General features: G+C 57.4%; 1 protein-coding gene across 1 annotated transcript in view; it reads right to left on the bottom strand.

Annotated features, from left to right (window-relative positions):
- LOC116951358 (protein sidekick-2-like) overlaps positions 1-18,279 on the bottom strand; it is a 303,157-nt gene extending 284,878 nt beyond the window's left edge. Inside the window, exon 1 of the mRNA XM_076073639.1 lies at positions 17,588-18,279. Coding sequence (XP_075929754.1) covers positions 17,588-17,645 — 58 coding nt within the window. The 5' untranslated portion in view covers positions 17,646-18,279. The remainder of the gene's footprint in view (positions 1-17,587) is intronic.
- Between the last annotated feature and the right edge of the window lie 379 nt (positions 18,280-18,658).

The following is an 18,658-nucleotide window of genomic DNA, read 5'->3' as shown; positions in this document are numbered from 1 at the left end:
GGATTCGGGATAGCTCTACTAGATTAAGGTTGGGGTAGATGTATAAGGTTTGGGATATGTCGACAGGACTAAGGAGTAGATTTTCATGGGGTTTGGAATGGAGCACAGGGTCAGGGTTAACCACGGCTGGTCTGGTCAATTACAAATGGGAGAACTAAAATGGCCAAGTGCTCAGGGTAATTGTTAATAAAATGAGATTCCTACATCTCTTATTTCATTCCCTCCGAGATATTTTTTCGCCCCTCTGGTAGAAAGAGTTCAAGGGGTGGGGTGGGCTGGGGGGGGGAGATGGGAAAAAAGATAGAAAAATGAAATGACATTTTAATAATTGAACCTTTGAATATATACACACACATTTTTATATATTGAGCGGGTGATGGCGTTTTTAATTGAACGTCTATAATGCACGCGCGTGCCAGCCTGCGTGTGTGTTGGGGAGGGGCGGGGAGAGCGGTAGTGTAGCAGTTAGCGCCCTGCTCTACAAACCCGGCGTCCCGAGTTCGATTCCCGCTCACGGCCAACACCGGTGACGATTATCTGAACCGGTCAAGGGCCTCCTCTGGGTCGACTCAGCCTCAAAGGAGTACCTGGTGCGATGTGTAAACATCGCCACTGGGGAGACAAAGGCGGCCGGGCGTGGTGTTGGCCACCCACCCCCTCGTGTGCCGTGCCGGCCTTTATAGGTGCTCGCTAACAGCACTTGCCCCTACAGTCTCTTGAGGCTATAAGGGGGACCTTTGTCTTTGTCTTTTTGTAATCATCGCTGGCCACCCACCCCTCTCGTGTGCCGTGCCGGCCTTCATAGGTGCTCGCTAACAGCGCTTGCACCCAAACGCTGCTAAGGTTATGGCTTGGATGGGGGGAGGGGGCATCTTTGTGTTGTATGGGGAGCGGTGGTGCAGCGGTTTGCGCGGTGCTCGAGGCCTAACCTGCCAGGATTTAAACCGGCACTGGACCTAGACTGGACTCCCCCTCCCCTCCTCTCCCTCCTAGATTGACTCGGCCTAAATAAAAAGAGGCGTGATGCGGTGTCGTTACGACATCAGCGCCGGGGATAGGCAGAGGCGTCCCCGCCTGTTATTCTGGTTACCCAACCACTCGTGCAAGCGCAGTGGCTTTAATAGGTGCTCGCTAAAAGCCACCACCCCCCCCTCCTCCTCCCCACAGTCTTTGAAAGGCTGCAGGTAGTGGTGGCAACGGGGAAGGGCTCCTGTCTATTGTGAGTGTACGTGCGGTGTGCGCGCAGTGGGGGGGGGGGGGGGGGGGCTTAACACGCGCGTAATAACAAGAAACAATTCGGAGCAGAAACATCTGTTAGATGGAAACAAGCCCCCCCCCCCCCCGAGACCCCCCCCCCCCCGAGACCACCCCTCCCCCCCCGTGCAGCAGAGCCGCTGCTGACCGCGCCGGGCACGCGCGGTCCCGACAAGCCACGGCCCACAAGTGAGGGCACGCGCCCCGGACAGGGAGACAGGGGACAGGGAGGGGGACAGACAGAGGGGGGGACAGACAGGGAGGGGGACAGACAGGGAGGGGGACAAGGAGGGGGACAGACAGAGGGGGGACAGACAGGGGGACAGACAGAGAGGGGGGCAGACAGAGAGGGGGGCAGACAGACAGGGAGACAGACAGGGAGACAGACAGAGAGGGGGATAGACAGAGGGGGGGACAGACAGAGAGGGGGGCAGACAGAGAGGGGGACAGACAGACAGGGAGACAGACAGAGAGGGGACAGACAGAGGGGGGTGACAGACAGGGAGACAGCGAGAAAGACAGACAGGGAGACAGACAGGGGGACACACAAACAGACAAACTGTTAGACAGAGGTACAGAGGGATAAGAAAGCGACATACAGAGGGGCGGAAAGGGGACAGAGGGACAGCCAAACAGTAGAATCACAAAGGCAGAGCGACAGCCAGCAGGACGAGGGGGCAGAGAGACAGGAATAGACACAGAGAGGGACAAATACAACAGAGGGATAGGACATACGGGACACACGAAAAGCATATAGACCAGCCACGGCATCAGGACAGTGCTGTTAGCGAGCACCTATTAAGGCCGGAACGGCAAACGACGAGGCGGCCGCGATCAGCGCCACCCTCGGCCGCCTTTGCCTCTCCCCCCCCCCCACTGCCCAGGAGACGTGCACGTCAGCACCACGCGCTCGTGCACTTAAGGCCGAGTTGACCTAGGAAGAGGCCTAGGGGACGCGTTCTAGTAACGCCACAGGCGGTACCGGTGGGTTCCCTTGGCCTGGGTTTGCGAATCGAACTCGGCGGCTGCGTTCGCTGATTGACTCCGCACGCGTGAACTAACGGGAGGACGCGCAGACAACACCAACAACACAACACCACAACAACACCAACAACACAACAACACAACAACACAACAACAACGACGACGATGCGCGTCGCGGCTCCCGAAATAGAGGGCGCGCCGTGGCTCTGATGGAATTTTTAATTCGAGCGATAAACGCGAGCGTCAGAATGTGATCGCGCGTCAATACGTGATCGACACCTCGCCCCCCCCCCCCGGTGTCGGGGGAGGGGGGGGGGGGAACTTTTGCGCACACGCGGCCTCATTCCCGGTTCCCACTTAGAGGCGGGGTGGGGGCACGGGGGAGTGGGTACCAATCGGTAGCGGCATCCACCCGGTGTAAGTTACATTCACCGTGGGCAGGAAAGCTTCGCGTGTACATTCGTCCGCTTTTACAGAGGACACTTGACAGTAATTTGCATATTCCGTAGACGTTTCACATCTCAGTCGGTTCCACCCCTCTCCCCATCAAATCCGCCCACACCTCTCAACCGATATTCTTCTTTGAAATTATACATCCGTGTCGATTTAATTTCATTTCTCATTAAAAAAAAAATCCGACCGCCTGGACCTTGCTATCGGAACATATTTGTGATCGCTACGTAAAATGCTTCGAGGCAGTCTGCCGACATTTCTGCCAAATATTCGGTGGCGATGATGTTGTGCCAATAATTCGGGCCCCATGACTCAATGATCCAAGTCCGAGGATCGGAGCCGCGAGTCGCGCCGCGCTCCGCGTGCGATGCACGGAGACACCCAGCCCCTGCCGCTGGTTCCTGCTGCTGCTGGGCACCGCGTACAGCGACAAATCAATCCACTGCTGGATGAAGTCCCCAGTAACCCCCCCACCCTCCATACCCTCTTCGTTGGTGATGCGGCGGTTCTGCAGACACCACCAAAAGCCAAAACCTTGGGACGATGTCAATCTCCGAGGACAGTGTCCGCTTGCAGCAATCACGGACAACACATGCAGCAGGCATCAACGTCACCACCCCCCCACCTCCTGCAGCCAGCAAATGGATTGACTACATTGGCGATCAACGAACATTGCTGCTCAACAACACTGCTGCTGCTGCGGCTACATCGGAGTTTTTTTATGCTAACGATGTTAGCATTATTCAAGAGGGGAGGGGAAACCAGGAGAAACCTCAGCCCCCCAGAAAAAAACCCCACGCCTCGCGCGAAGGTGGTAGCACTCAATCCCCGTACAGATGGAGACATATGGCGACTCGTCAACATTTTGCTGTACCTCCTTCTATCTAGCGAGCATCTCATGGACGCCCACGGGAATGGAGTCTGACAATATCTGTGCGAGTGTGTGCGAAAGATCTAGGCAAAGTCCCATCGGTGAGCTCCTCCGGCAGGCAAGGCTGCGTTGGCTGGGTCATGTAGCCCGCATGCCCAGCCACCGCATGCCCGAGCAGCTTTTGTTCGGCCGGATCGAGGGGGCTAAACGGGCGCGGTACGGGCTAGAGAAGAGATGGAGTGATGTGGTACAGGAGGACGTGGAGCTGAGTGGACTTGCCGATGACTGGTACTAGCGGTGTCAAGATCGGCCTCTGTGGAGGAGGCTCGTGAAGGACGCTACTGGGCAGTTGGAGGCAGTCGCCCTCCAGCAACAACGGAGGGCGGACGAGCGACGCTCACAACAACGAGCGGAGCGCCGGGTGGCTAAAGCACAGCAAGTTGGCACAGCAGGGGGCACAGGTGGTGCATCAGCCAGTCATCTCAGTCATCTCAGACAGTCGACCCGTGGCACCTGGGTCTGCCCCGTGACCTCCTGCCAGCGGGCGTTCGACACGTTACATGGCCTCAAGCTGCACATGGCCTGGCACAAGCGTCGTGGTGACGTCACCGCCACTTATTGGCGAATGGCGGTTGTTGTTGTTTATGTTGTGAGTGTGCTCCACTAACCCTCCCCTGCTGCCTCCACAGTGCTGGAGCAACACAGGCCGCATGTAGCGTAGCCGCCACCACCACCGCCACCCAGGACTATTAATATTATTACATCGCCGGTTAATGAGATTCCTATTACACGTTACACTACACATTGTTGTGACACGTATTGGAATCTCAAGCTCCATTGTCATGTATACGGCTATGTAAAATGTCTCTTACACACACACGCACACGCGGGCGCTTAGCGTAATTCACCCATACATTGTATCCCGTGTGTTTGATATTCTCTATATATATATTTCAGGCGAGTGACGTCCAATAGGATAGTGGTGTTTTATAAACGATGCGTTTAAGCGGGTGGGGGTGTGGGGGAGACATTGCTCTTCTTGCGAACACATCTCAAACGCTCTCATACACTCGCGTTCCATTACAAGAGACAAAGACAAAGGGCACCCGTGTGGCTTTGCCTTTAGCCAGGCTGTTTGGGGCAAGTGCTGCGAGCGAGCATCCTTTCGTGAGGCCGACACGGCACGCGAGGGGCAGTGGCGGTGCATGGGTGGCACCACGTTTCCCGAGCCCCTTCGTCTCCCCCAGTCGGCGAGGTTTTTTTTTTTCCTACCGAAGCATCAAACCCCATTGCGCTAACACGCGAGGAATCCACACGGACACATCATCACCCCCCCTCCCCCCGAGGTCGATAAAACGTAGTACCACTTAGTGGGAGTACTTGTAATTTATGCTATCGAGAGACTTATCCCGATATTACACGTGGAATTTCGGCTCGAGCATGCCACTGTAAAACAGTAATTAGATGGGAATAATTTATCCATAAAAAGTCTCGGTCTTCATTGTATCAAGAGAGTTCTGTATTGAAATGTTAGGGCTTTTATATATACCAATTTATATACCGATAGTTTGATGACAATTTAATGATGATCATTTGATGAGAATAATTAAATGATTTGTTTAATGAATATATTATTACATTATTTGATGATTATTGAATTAATGATGATGAAGAAATAATGATTATGATAATGATGAATATTACAATTGCATTTGTTTAACCAGGACAGCTGAGATAATTGAAATTTGATGTTTCGCCAAATCGTGATTTCTATTTTATGTCAAGCTTAGGTGGGTAGTGGTGGCGATGGTGGCGGTGGTGGGGGGAAGGCGAAACAGCATTACCAACAAAAGAGCATAAACCATCACGCAAACCCCGTCATCCTCGCAGCAGTGAGTTCTGGTTGGCCATCGACACAAAAAAAAGGAACGGTGGTCACCGCATCGCGCGCTTTCAGAGACGCTTCTGCAGCAGCCATCTGGAGCGTTCAGATACGAGGAAGCTACCGGAGCTACGCGCTGTGAAACCATCCCGATTTGAAAACGAATTTCCTTTGAACTGCTGTTTGTGTTTAGTTTGTCGTCTTTGTCCAGCACCTCCGATCAGCCCGGTTGGCTACGTACGGTGCTAAAAAAAAAGCTCAACGTTCACACACACCACGCTAGAATATCGAGGAGATCACACTCAGAGGTCCCACAAAGGGGGTCTCTCTCACCAACGTACTTGCTCTCCTGCCCCACCATCACCATGCCGGGCCGTGTGTCAACCCCCGACGTGATCCACCGTCCGCCTCGTGTCATCTGCGAGGCCTCCCGGCACCGCAGCGATACACACAGCGCGCTCCCTATTATTGTTATTCTCATTATCTTGTGAAAATTCTACAGAAGCTCGAGCTAGCCGTCTGCTGATCATCGGTACCGAAGTTATTCATAGGTCGGGGGGGGGGGGGGGGTGTGTGCTACGCTCCATCGTGAATTCGAGATTAACCGCTCGAGAAATAGACTCGTTTCTCGTGGTGTATGATTCCAACACCCTCCCCCCACACCCCCTCTCCTCTACTCCTTCCCCCCCCAACCTCCGTTCCTTACGAAATGGGCTGCATCTCAGTAAATATGCATCGCCGAGCAAAAATATCTGGCCTAGTTACATAGTTGAGCTGGTAGCGAAGGTGTTCAGCAGCTAAATTCCAATGTCGGACCGGACCCCCCATCACCCCCCCCCTTGTTATCATAGCAGCAGGGTCGCCGTGATGGGGGGCAAGGAGGGGGGGGGGCTGGCCCCTATGCCCAACCGACCCAGCCACGAGTGGTACCTCTATTGTTGGCCCTAAATAGCCACCCTGCCAAGAGAGCTTCACCTCCCATACCAACTTTACCACCGACCCAACCCCACCTCTAAACCTGCCGGCCACACGAACACCGGCCCTACCACTGACCGCCCCCCTCCTCCTCCTCCCCCAACAACACCCGACTCTAACCTACTAGCCAGACCAGCAGCAGCCCCACCACTGACCCTTCACGATAGCCAAGCAACATCACCAGCCACGAGCAGCAGCACACGCGAGAATCGTCTCACCGCCGCACCCCCCCCCCTCCACCCTCCTCTCTCAAGCAGAACCCTCGGCGCTCGACCCCGGCGTTTCGCCGGCTCTCATTTTCAACATCGTCCGCTGCCCCCATGTGCGGTGCTCGCGTCGCCTCGGCAGCCCAAACCCGGTGTGAATATACCACCAGCACCACCACCAGCACCACCACCAGCACCACCACCAGCACCACCACCAGCACCACCACCAGCACCACCACCAGCACCACACCAGCACCACCACCAGCACCACCACCAGCACCACCACCAGCACCACCACCAGCACCACCACCAGCACCACCACCAGCACCACCACCAGCACCACCACCAGCACCACCACCAGCACACCACCAGCACCACCACCAGCACCACCACCAGCACCACCACCAGCACCACCACCAGCACCACCACCAGCACCACCACCAGCACCACCACCAGCACCACCACCAGCACCACCACCAGCACCACCACCAGCACCACCACCAGCACCACCACCAGCACCACCACCAGCACCACCACCAGCACCACCACCAGCACCACCACCAGCACCACCACCAGCACCACCACCAGCACCACCACCAGCACCACCACCAGCACCACCACCAGCACCACCACCAGCACCACCACCAGCACCACCACCAGCACCACCACCAGCACCACCACCAGCACCACCACCAGCACCACCACCAGCACCACCACCAGCACCACCACCAGCACCACCACCAGCACCACCACCAGCACCACCACCAGCACCACCACCAGCACCACCACCAGCACCACCACCAGCACCACCACCAGCACCACCACCAGCACCACCACCAGCACCACCACCAGCACCACCACCAGCACCACCACCAGCACCACCACCAGCACCACCACCAGCACCACCACCAGCACCACCACCAGCACCACCACCAGCACCACCACCAGCACCACCACCAGCACCACCACCAGCACCACCACCAGCACCACCACCAGCACCACCACCAGTACCACCACCACCACCACCACCACCACCCACCCACCCCACCAACCCCACCACCACCACCACCACACCAACCCCACCACCATCACCACCACCCCACCACCACCAACCCCACCAACCCCACCACCACCTACCCCATGCCCCTCGGGCCCCCTCCCTCGCGATAACGCCGTCTGCCGACACCGTGATTTACGAGGCGCACACTCAAAAGCTCACTCACGGAGGAGTCCGAGGTGGGTTTTTTATTATTATTTTTTTTTTGGGGGGGGGGGAGTAACAGCAGACAGCGCCGCAGCCGATAGGTCCACCCGAGACGCGGCGCTGTTAAATTTACACGCCAGGTATCTGCGCGCTTGTCTATAGAGAGATGGAGTGCGCGCGCGCGCGTGTGTTTGTGTCGACGCGCGCGCGTGTTTGTGGGGAGCGGTAGTGTAGTTGGCGAGCGCTACGCTGCGCTACGAAACCCGGCGACCCCAGTTAGACTCCCGCTCACGCTCACCAACACCACGGTGACGATTATCTGAACCGGTCCTGGGCCTCCCCTACATTGACTCGGCCTCAAATGAGTACCTGGTGCGATGCGTAAAAATCCTCGCCACTGGGGAAACAAAGGCGGCCGCGCGTAGTGTTTGCCACCCACCCCCTCGTGCGCCGTGCCGGCCTTCAGAGTGTGCTCGCTAACAGCACTTGCCCCAACAGTCTGTTACAGCCTATACGGGGGATCTTTGTCTTTGTTCACACGCGCGTGCGCGCGAGCGGTGGCGGCGGGGGCTACTCGCTAACAGCACTTGCCCCAACAGTCTGTTACAGCCTATACGGGGGATCTTTGTCTTTGCGCGGCATGGAGCGGCGGTGGCGTATGGCCCCGTGGTGAGCGCACTGGCGTAACCATCAAACCCACAGTCGTCATAATAACATCGCAACGTTAATCCGACAGCGTGAACCGCGTGGCAAAGCCGCCTCGACAAAGACGCACACAGAGACCCACACGGAGATGCGTTAAAGACGCGCGATTTGTGGGGGGGGGGGGGGGGGGGGGGGGGGCGCGTTAGCCCAACAAACACTGCGAGGAGGGAGGAAGAGCAAAACGAAACGAGAACAACATTCTGCTGAAGCCCCCTCTCGTGGCGAGCGGCAGACCTCGACACGGCGTCGAGAGCTCCTGAACCACACTGCTGCGGCTGCGCCTGCTGTGGTGGCTGCTGCTGCGGCTGCTGCTGTGGCTGCTACTGCTGCGGCTACTGCTGCTGCTGCTGTAGTTACGCGTGAATTAGAACCAGCGGCAGTGCTGATACGAATCCGGTGATCCAAGGTGTTTTTTAAATATCTTTTTTTTTAATCTCAAGGCCAACATCAGTGAGTAGCAAATGTCGGAACCGGTCCTGCGCCTCCAGGAATCTGTTGCGGCGGACGTCGTGGTGCGGTAGGAGTCGTGGTGCGGCAGGAGTCGTGGTGCGGCAGGGGTTAAGCGTCAGCACTTGGGGGGACGAAGGCGAGCCGGGCGTGGTGGCAGGCACACCACTGCCTCTTGATCCACGTGGGGCTTCAGAGAGGTGCTGGCCAGCAACACTTTCCCCAATTATTTTAAGGGATATGGGCGGGGGCTTGTCGGACTTGTATATTTGCACACAGACAAATGAGCACGTGCATACAAAATACAAAGATCCCTCATATAGACTTAATAAACTGTTGGGGCAAGTGCTGCTTGCGAGCACCTATGAAAGCCGGCACGGCACATGAGGGGGGGGGTGGCCAGCACCACGCCCGGCCGCCTTTGTCTCCCTAGTGGCAATATTTACACACCGCACCAGGTACTCATTCGAGGCTGGTTCGACCTAGGGGAGGCCCAGGACCGGTTCATATAATCGTCACCGGTGTTGGCCATGAGCGGGAATCGAACCTGTAGGGCCAGGTTCGTAGCGCAGTTCGCTAACCGCTACACCACCGCTCCCCACGTACACAAACATCACCACAATAACAGCCGCGATTTGCCACTAATTGGTGATACGTCACCACGGCGCTTGTGCCAGGCTAGGTGCACGTGCACGCGCGCGCACAACACGCTACCGTAACCCGCCCTCAAACCTGTCACTCACCGAGAGCTTGCAATTCGCTTAATTGGCCACGACAATTAATTAATTAATTACAGGCGTGGCCGCTGCTGTGTCGCATCGGTCATGGGGTGGGTGGGTGGATGGGGGGGAGCTGTTTGACCATACTTCACCACGATCCTCGGCGCAGGTTGGTGAATAGAGACGAAGCCGTGGGACCGGGGGGAGGGCAGGGCAGGACCGGTTCAGACGTCATGCGCCACAGATGTCAGCCGTGGCCCTCGAATATAACTTTCGCTTGGGCGGAGATTGATACCGCAGCGAGTTCACCCGGCCTGCACCACCGCTCCTCCTCGGACAGCAAGCCGCAAGCACGAAATGCCGCAGGTCTCTCAAAATCCATCAAGCGTTCCCGTGCGTCCCTGTCGTCTCTCGTCTCGCCCTCGTTTCATTTCGGTCGTCTCGGCCCGTCGCCAGAGTGAACGTGTCGCGCAACGATCGCACACGAGCGCCGGTGCAGTTGTCGACTCGTTGTTGCGCGCAGAGCCGGCATCGTCCCACGATTACACAGTAAGCTGCCCGTGCGCCTCTCGCCAGCCCGTGCGCCTCTCGCCTGTCCGCTCGCCCGCCCGCCCGCCCGCCCGCTCGCCTGTCCGCTCGCCCGCCCGCCCGCTCGTCTGTCCGCTCGCCCGCCCGTCTGTCCGCTCGCCGCGGAAAACGAAGGGCACGGCGCGATTTCTGGCCATGCAACCCGAACACTGTGCGAAATTCAATAACGCAACGCTCTTCGCATCACCATCACCGGCAGTGATGTTAATAGCGCCGTAATTGCAACGTTTATTCCGGAAAGACATGGACTTCCTCCCCCCCCCACATCACCATCATTACAAACCACGGATCTTTGACTCCATCGACTAGAGGCGGCTGGCGACACAGGCAAAGATGCACCGGTTAGCCTTTACACTCCCGTTGGGGTAAGTGCCCTTTGGCGAACACGGCCAAGGTGGGAAGGGAGTCCCAGGACCGCTTCAGATATTCATCACCGACTCGAGTCTCGCAGTGGTGTGCCAAGCACGGCACCCGCCGCTTACCCATTCACATACACGCATGTCATACAGATAAACCACACAGAGTGAAATCCACGTCAATTAAAACGCACCAGGCTTCTGAACAACGTTTGTCCCCAAATCGCAGAGCGTGGCGAGGAGGGGGAGGAGGAGCGGGAGGGGAGGTGGTGGGTCGTCTTCATTGCCAGGAGGCGGCGTCTGCATTCCTAAACGTCTCTCGCCACCCGCTCACGACGCGAGAGACGGAGGCGTGAAGACGACCGCCTGTGTGGGACTCCACACTGGCACGAACACGGCGCGCACGATTAGAGGCGGACTGGCGAGTGTCCTCGCGATCTGCTGCCGCAGAGCGAGAAGATGGACAGGTCGCCGAATGAAATTTACCCCTCTCACCACCTCATTCCCTGTGTACCACCTCATTCCCTGTGTACCACCTCATTCCCTTCTCTCACCGCATCATTCCCTCTCACCGCATCATTCCCTCTCTCGCCACCTCATTCCCTCTCTCGCCAACTCATTCCCTCTCTCGCCAACTCATTCCCTCTCTCGCCACCTCATTCCCTCTCTCGCCACCTCATTCCCTCTCTCGCCAACGAATTCCCTCTCTCGCCAACTAATTCCTCTCTCGCCAACTAATTCCCTCTCTCGCCACCTCATTCCCTCTCTCGCCACCTCATTCCCTCTCTCGCCACCTCATTCCCTCTCTCGCCACCTCATTCCCTCTCTCGCCACCTCATTCCCTCTCTCGCCACCTCATTCCCTCTCTCGCCACCTCATTCCCTTTCTCGCCACCTCATTCCCTTTCTCGCCACCTCATTCCCTCTCTCACCGCATCATTCCCTCTCTCGCCACCTCATTCCCTTCTCTCGCACCACCTCATTCCCGTCTCTCACCACCTCATTCCCTTCTCGCCACCTCTTCCCTCTCTCGCCACCTCATTCCCATCTCGCCACCTCATTGCCTCTCTCGCCACCTCATTGCCTCTCTCGCCACCTCATTCCCTGTCTCGCCACCTCATTCCCTCTCTCGCCACCTCATTCCCTCTCTCGCCACCTCATTCCCTCTCTCGCCACCTCATTCCCTCTCTCGCCACCTCATTCCCTCTCTCGCCACCTCATTCCCTCTCTCGCCACCTCATTCCCTCTCTCGCCACCTCATTCCCTCTCTCGCCACCTCATTCCCTCTCTCGCCACCTCATTCCCTCTCTCGCCACCTCATTCCCTCTCTCGCCACCTCATTCCCTCTCTCGCCACCTCATTCCCTCTCTCGCCACCTCATTCCCTCTCTCGCCACCTCATTCCCTCTCTCGCCACCTCAATCCCTCTCTCGCCACCTCATTCCCTCTCTCGACACCTCATTCCCTCTCTCGCCACCTCATTTTCTCTCTCGCCACCTCATTCCCTCTCTCGCCACCTCATTCCCTCTCTCGCCACCTCATTCCCTCTCTCGCCACCTCATTCCCTCTCTCGCCACCTCATTCCCTCTCTCGCCACCTCATTCCCTGTGCCACCACCCATGCCAGGTCACGTGGTGGCTGGGAGTCGAACTCGGGCCGCGTGGGTTCCGCAGCGCAGTGCGCTCACCACGACGCCACAATCGGCCCCGCCCAGCGCCGACTATGAATGTAGGGAGATTAAACACGAGCCCAGTCACGGTGTCACACACACACACGATCCCCCCGTGAAGCCTACACACACACAGAACACAATCTCCCCGTGAAGCCTCCACACACACACACAGAAACACAATCTCCCCGTGAAGCCTCCACACACACACACAGAAACACAATCTCCCCGTGAAGCCTCCACACACACACACAGAAACACAATCTCCCCGTGAAGCCTCCACACACACACACAGAAACACAATCTCCCCGTGAAGCCTCCACACACACACAGAAACACAATCCCCCCGTGAAGCATACACACACACAGAAACACAATCTCCCCGTGAAGCCTCCATACACACACACACAAACACAATCCCCCCGTGAAGCATCCACACACACAGAAACACAATCTCCCCGTGAAGCCTCCATACACACACACACACAGAAACACAATCCCCCCGTGAAGCATCCACACACACAGAAACACAATCTCCCCGTGAAGCCTCCACACACACACACAGAAACACAATCTCCCGTGAAGTCTCCACACACACACAGAAACACAATCCCCCCGTGAAGCCTACACACACACACAGAAACACAATCTCCCCGTGAAGCCTCCATACACACACACAGAAACACAATCTCCCCGTGAAGCCTGCACACACACACACAAACACAATTTCCCCGTGAAGCCTCCACACACACACAGAAACACAATCTCCCCGTGAAGCCTCCACACACACACACACACAGAAACACAATCTCCCCGTGAAGCCTCCACACACACAGAAACACAATCTCCCCGTGAAGCCTCCACACACACACACAGAAACACAATCTCCCCGTGAAGCCTCCACACACACACAGAAACAATCTCCCCGTGAAGCATCCACACACACAGAAACACAATCCCCCCGTGAAGCCTCCACACACACACAGAACCTCCACACACACACAGAAACACAATCTCCCCGTGAAGCCTACACACACACAGAAACACAATCTCCCCGTGAAGCCTCCACACACACACAGAAACACAATCCCCCCGTGAAGCCTCCACACACACACAGAAACACAATCCCCCCGTGAAGCCTACACACACACACACACACAGAAACACAATTCCCCCGTGAAGCCTACACACACACAGAAACACAATCTCACCGTGAAGCATCCACACACACACAGAAACACAATCTCCCCGTGAATCCTCCACACACACACAGAAACACAATCCCCCCGTGAAGCCTACACACACACAGAACACAATCTTCCCTTGAAGCCTCCACACACACACAGAAACACAATCTCCCGTGAAGCCTCCACACACACACAGAAACACAATCTCCCCGTGAAGGCTCCACACACACACAGAAACACAATCTCCCCGTGAAGCCTACACACACACAGAAACACAATCTCCCCGTGAAGCCTCCACACACACACACAGAAACACAATCCCCCCGTGAAGCCTCCACACACACACAGAAACACAATCTCCCCGTGAAGCCTACACACACACAGAAACACAATCTCACCGTGAAGCCTCCACACACACACACAGAAACACAATCTCCCGTGAAGCCTCCACACACACAGAAACACAATCTCACCGTGAAGCCTCCACACACACACAGAAACACAATCTCACCGTGAAGCCTCCACACACACACACAGAACACAATCTCCCCGTGAAGCCTCCACACACACACACAGAAACACAATCTCCCCGTGAAGCCTCCACACACACACACAGAACACAATCTCCCCGTGAAGCCCACACACACAGAAACACAATCTCCCCGTGAAGCCTCCACACACACACACAGAAACACAATCCCCCCGTGAAGCCTCCACACACACACAGAAACACAATCTCCCCGTGAAGCCTACACACACACAGAAACACAATCTCCCCGTGAAGCCTCCACACACACACACAGAAACACAATCTCCCCGTGAAGCCTCCACACACACACAGAAACACAATCTCCCCGTGAAGCATCCACACACACACAGAAACACAATCCCCCGTGAAGCCTCCACACACACACAGAAACACAATCTCCCCGTGAAGCCTACACACACACAGAAACACAATCTCCCCGTGAAGCCTCCACACACACACACAGAAACACAATCTCCCCGTGAAGCCTCCACACACACACAGAAACACAATCTCACCGTGAAGCCTCCACACACACACACAGAAACACAATCTCCCCGTGAAGCCTTACACACACACACACACACAGAAACACAATCTCCCCGTGAAGCCTACACACACACAGAACACAATCTTCCCTTGAAGCCTCCACACACACACAGAAACACAATCTCCCTGTGAAGCATCCAGACACACACACAGGAACACAATCTCCCCGTGAAGCCTCCACACACACACACAGAAACACAATCTCCCCGTGAAGCCTCCACACACACAGAAACACAATCTCCCCGTGAAGCCGCCACACACACAGAAACACAATCCCCCCGTGAAGCCTCCACACACACACAGAAACACAATCTCCCCGTGAAGCCTACACACACACAGAAACACAATCTCCCCGTGAAGCCTCCACAAGCCATGTCCGCGAGCACATCTACACAGAGGTAGAGTTGTGGCTGATAAGTCGCCCGTCCGCCTTTGTCTCCCTCGCTCTGTGGTTTTTTTTTTTACTTTACACACCGCACCAGATTCCCATTTATATGCAGAGTCGACTAACTGGGGGGGGGGGGGGGGGGGGGGTGACCTGGGCTCGGCTTGGAACGTTTGATGGATTTTGAGTACCTGCGAGATCCCGGTCGGTGATCGCGTCGGACTGCGGAGACGACGACGCCAACAACTGTTGGTATACACAACACTCGCGCACAAAGACAAAGTGCCCCCCCCCCCCAGTGTATATCCTTAAGACTTTTTTGGGGGGGGGCGAGTGTCGTCAGCAGAGAGTGGCACACGAGGGGGTGGGGGGGTGGCCAGCACCACACCCGGCCGCCTTTGTCGTCCCAGTGTTGGCGTTAACACGCACCACACCCGGGCTGGTCAGCATTTAAAAGGCCGAGTCGACCCAGGGGAGAGGCCCAGGGACCGGCACAGATCATCCATCACTGTCGCTGGCCGGAGGCGAGTCGAAATCGACCTCGGGTCGCCGGATTCGGAGCGCAGCGACTAATCACTACGCAACCGCTCCTCACACGTACACATATAATCACACAAGCGCAAATACACACAAGGCGATATATTGTAACAAAGACCCCCCCCTCCTCACCGTATAGCCTCCAACAGGCTACTGGGGAAAGTGCTGTTAGCGAGCAGCCTACACGGGGAGGTGGGTTATCAGCACTACGCTCGACCGCCTTTGTCTCCCCAGTGGCGATGTTTACGTAGCGCACGAGGCACTCATTCCGAAGCCCGAGCCGAGCTCGGGGAGGCCCCTAGGACCTGCTTCCGAAAATCGTAAACTGGTGTCGAATCGAAATCCGGGTCGCCAGGTCCGTAGCGGAGGGCGCTAATCACTGCGCCCCCCGCTCCACCGGCACAATGTACGACACCAGCAGACGCCATCAACACGCGGTGCGAGTCGCACAGCACGCACAGCCATCGTCTCGAGATGCCATTGCACTTAAGACGCGCCGAGAATGCAAATGGAGAGGTCGCGCGCATTGTCGCCGCCGAACGTCGCGCGGAGCAATAACGCACGCCGTGGTTGCAGTGCCACGCACGCACACTCGCACGTGCTCACACAGCGTTACACACACGCACGTGCTCGCACACGCACGTGCTCGCACAGCGTCACACACGCACGTGCTCGCACACACGCACGTGCTCGCACAGCGTCACACACGCACGTGCTCGCACAGCGTCACACACGCACGTGCTCGCACAGCGTCACACACGCACGTGCTCGCACAGCGTCACACACGCACGTGCTCGCACAGCGTCACACAAAACAAAGATCCCCCATATAGCCTTAACAGACTGTAGGGGCAAGTGCTGTTAGCGAGCACCTATGAAGGCCGGAACGGTACACGAGGGGTGGGTGGCCAGCACCACGCCCGACCGCCTTTGTCTCCCTAGTGGCAATGTTTACACACCGCACCAGGTACTCATTTGAGGCTGAGTCGACCTAGGGAGGCCCGGGACCGGTTCAGATAATCGTCACTGGTGTTGGCCGTGAGCGGGAATCGAACCCGGGTCGCCAGGTTCATAGCGCAGCGCGCTAACCGCTACACTATCGCTCCCCACCACAGTGTCACACACACACACAGTGTCACACACACACACAGTGTCACACACACACACAGTGTCACACACACACACAGTGTCACACACACACACAGTGTCACACACACACACAGTGTCACACACACACACAGTGTCACACACACACACAGTGTCACACACACACAGTGTCACACACACACACAGTGTCACACACACACACAGTGTCACACACACACAGTGTCACACACACACAGTGTCACACACACACAGTGTCACACACACAGTGTCACACACACACAGTGTCACACACACACAGTGTCACACACACACAGTGTCACACACACACAGTGTCACACACACACAGTGTCACACACACAGTGTCACACACACAGTGTCACACACACAGTGTCACACACACAGTGTCACACACACAGTGTCACACACACAGTGTCACACACACAGTGTCACACACACAGTGTCACACACGCACGTGCTCGCAGCATCACACGCGCGCGACCGCGCAGCGATCCAGTGGTATTTGCAGTGTCACACGTAAAAAAAGGCAAAGATGCCCCCGTGTAGCCTTAACAGACTGTTGGGGCAAGTGCTTTTGGCGAGCACCTATGAAGGCCGCCACGGCACACGAGGGAGTGGGTGGCCAGCACGTCCGCCTTTGTCTCCCCAGTGGCGATGGTTTCTCATCGCACCGGGTACTCACTCGCGGCTGAGTCGACCTAGGGAGGCCCAGGAACGGTTTAGATCATCGTCACCTGGTGTTGGTAGCCGTGAGCGGGTAAAGAACTCGGGACGCCGTGTTCGTAGCGCAGCGCGCTAACCACTACACTGCCTCTCCCCACACGCAGTGGCACTCGCACACGCGCGCAGTGGCACACCGACAACTGCAGTGACGCACACGCACAGTGGGAAAACACTGTGCGTGTGTGTCACACAGTGACACAGAGTCACTCGCGTAGTGTCACACACGAAACTCCCGAGACCGATACCTTCAGTCGACGCCACGAGCGCAGCCCCGAGGAAGGCGAGGAGGACGAGGGCGCGCATGGCCGCGCTGCTTTGTTGGGGGGGGGGGGCTCTGCTTCCCTCGTTCCGCTCCTCCAGTGGCTGGGGTCTCTCGTTCAGGATCCCCTCGCCTCGGCCCCCCTCGCCTCGGCCCCCTCGCCTCGGCCCCCCTCGCCTCGGCCCCCCTCGCCTCGGCCCCCTCGCCTCGGCCCCCCTCGCCTCGGCCCCCCTCGCCTCGGCCCCCCTCGCCTCGGCCCCCCTCGCCTCGGCCCCCCTCGCCTCGGCCCCCCTCGCCTCGGCCCCCTCGCCTCGCCCCCCCTCGGCTGGATCCCGACGGATGAGATGAAGGAATCCCGAGGCCGCTTCGGGTGGAGTTTAACGCACAACGGAGCTCGATCTTTCACGGCGTCAGCTTCGTACGTTGCGTCTTCCTCTCCGTTCCTCGTTACCGACGACGAGAGGCAAGGGGGGTGTGTTGGGGGGTTAGAGGGGGCCTTCGTCGACTTGATAAGGGGTGGGTGGGGAGGAAGAGGTTAGCGAGGGGGTAACGACGGAGTCTCAGCGTGGCAACTCCACGTTCCGCCACCAATCTCTCCTCGTGCGCGCGCTCCGCAACGCTCCCGCAGCTCCCAAATCCCAACTCGACTCAACCTTCCTTCCGAAGGCGAGTGGTGGGGGGGGGGGGGGGTTGTGGGGGGGGGGTTGTGGGGGGAAGGGGAGTAGGGGGGGGGAGTAGGCTGTGTGTAGGGGGGGGGGGATGGACTTCGAGGGGGGGTGGTTCACGTTGGACTCCCTGCTGCGCTGCGCGAGCCCAGCTCTGCACTGGGGTCTTTCACAGCGGAATTGCTGTTTCTGTTGTTGACGTCAAAATAACGATGAGAATTATGACGACGACGGAGAGGCGAGCCAGAGGAACGAGCTTTAGCGATGAGATCTAACCACCACAACCACCACCACCACCGGAGCGCCTCTGGGGCGAGGGGGTGGCGTGTGCGCTCCTCGTTCCCCGCGCGGGTCCGCTCGGTGGATTCGCGCGTCGGAGCGAAGCGCAATTA

This window comes from Petromyzon marinus, chromosome 43 (assembly GCF_048934315.1).
Source record: "Petromyzon marinus isolate PM22_M1 ecotype Great Lakes invasive population chromosome 43, UKy_Petmar_22M1.pri1.0, whole genome shotgun sequence".
Taxonomy (NCBI): Eukaryota; Metazoa; Chordata; class Hyperoartia; order Petromyzontiformes; family Petromyzontidae; genus Petromyzon; species Petromyzon marinus.
This window is presented reverse-complemented; position numbering and strand designations above follow the sequence as displayed.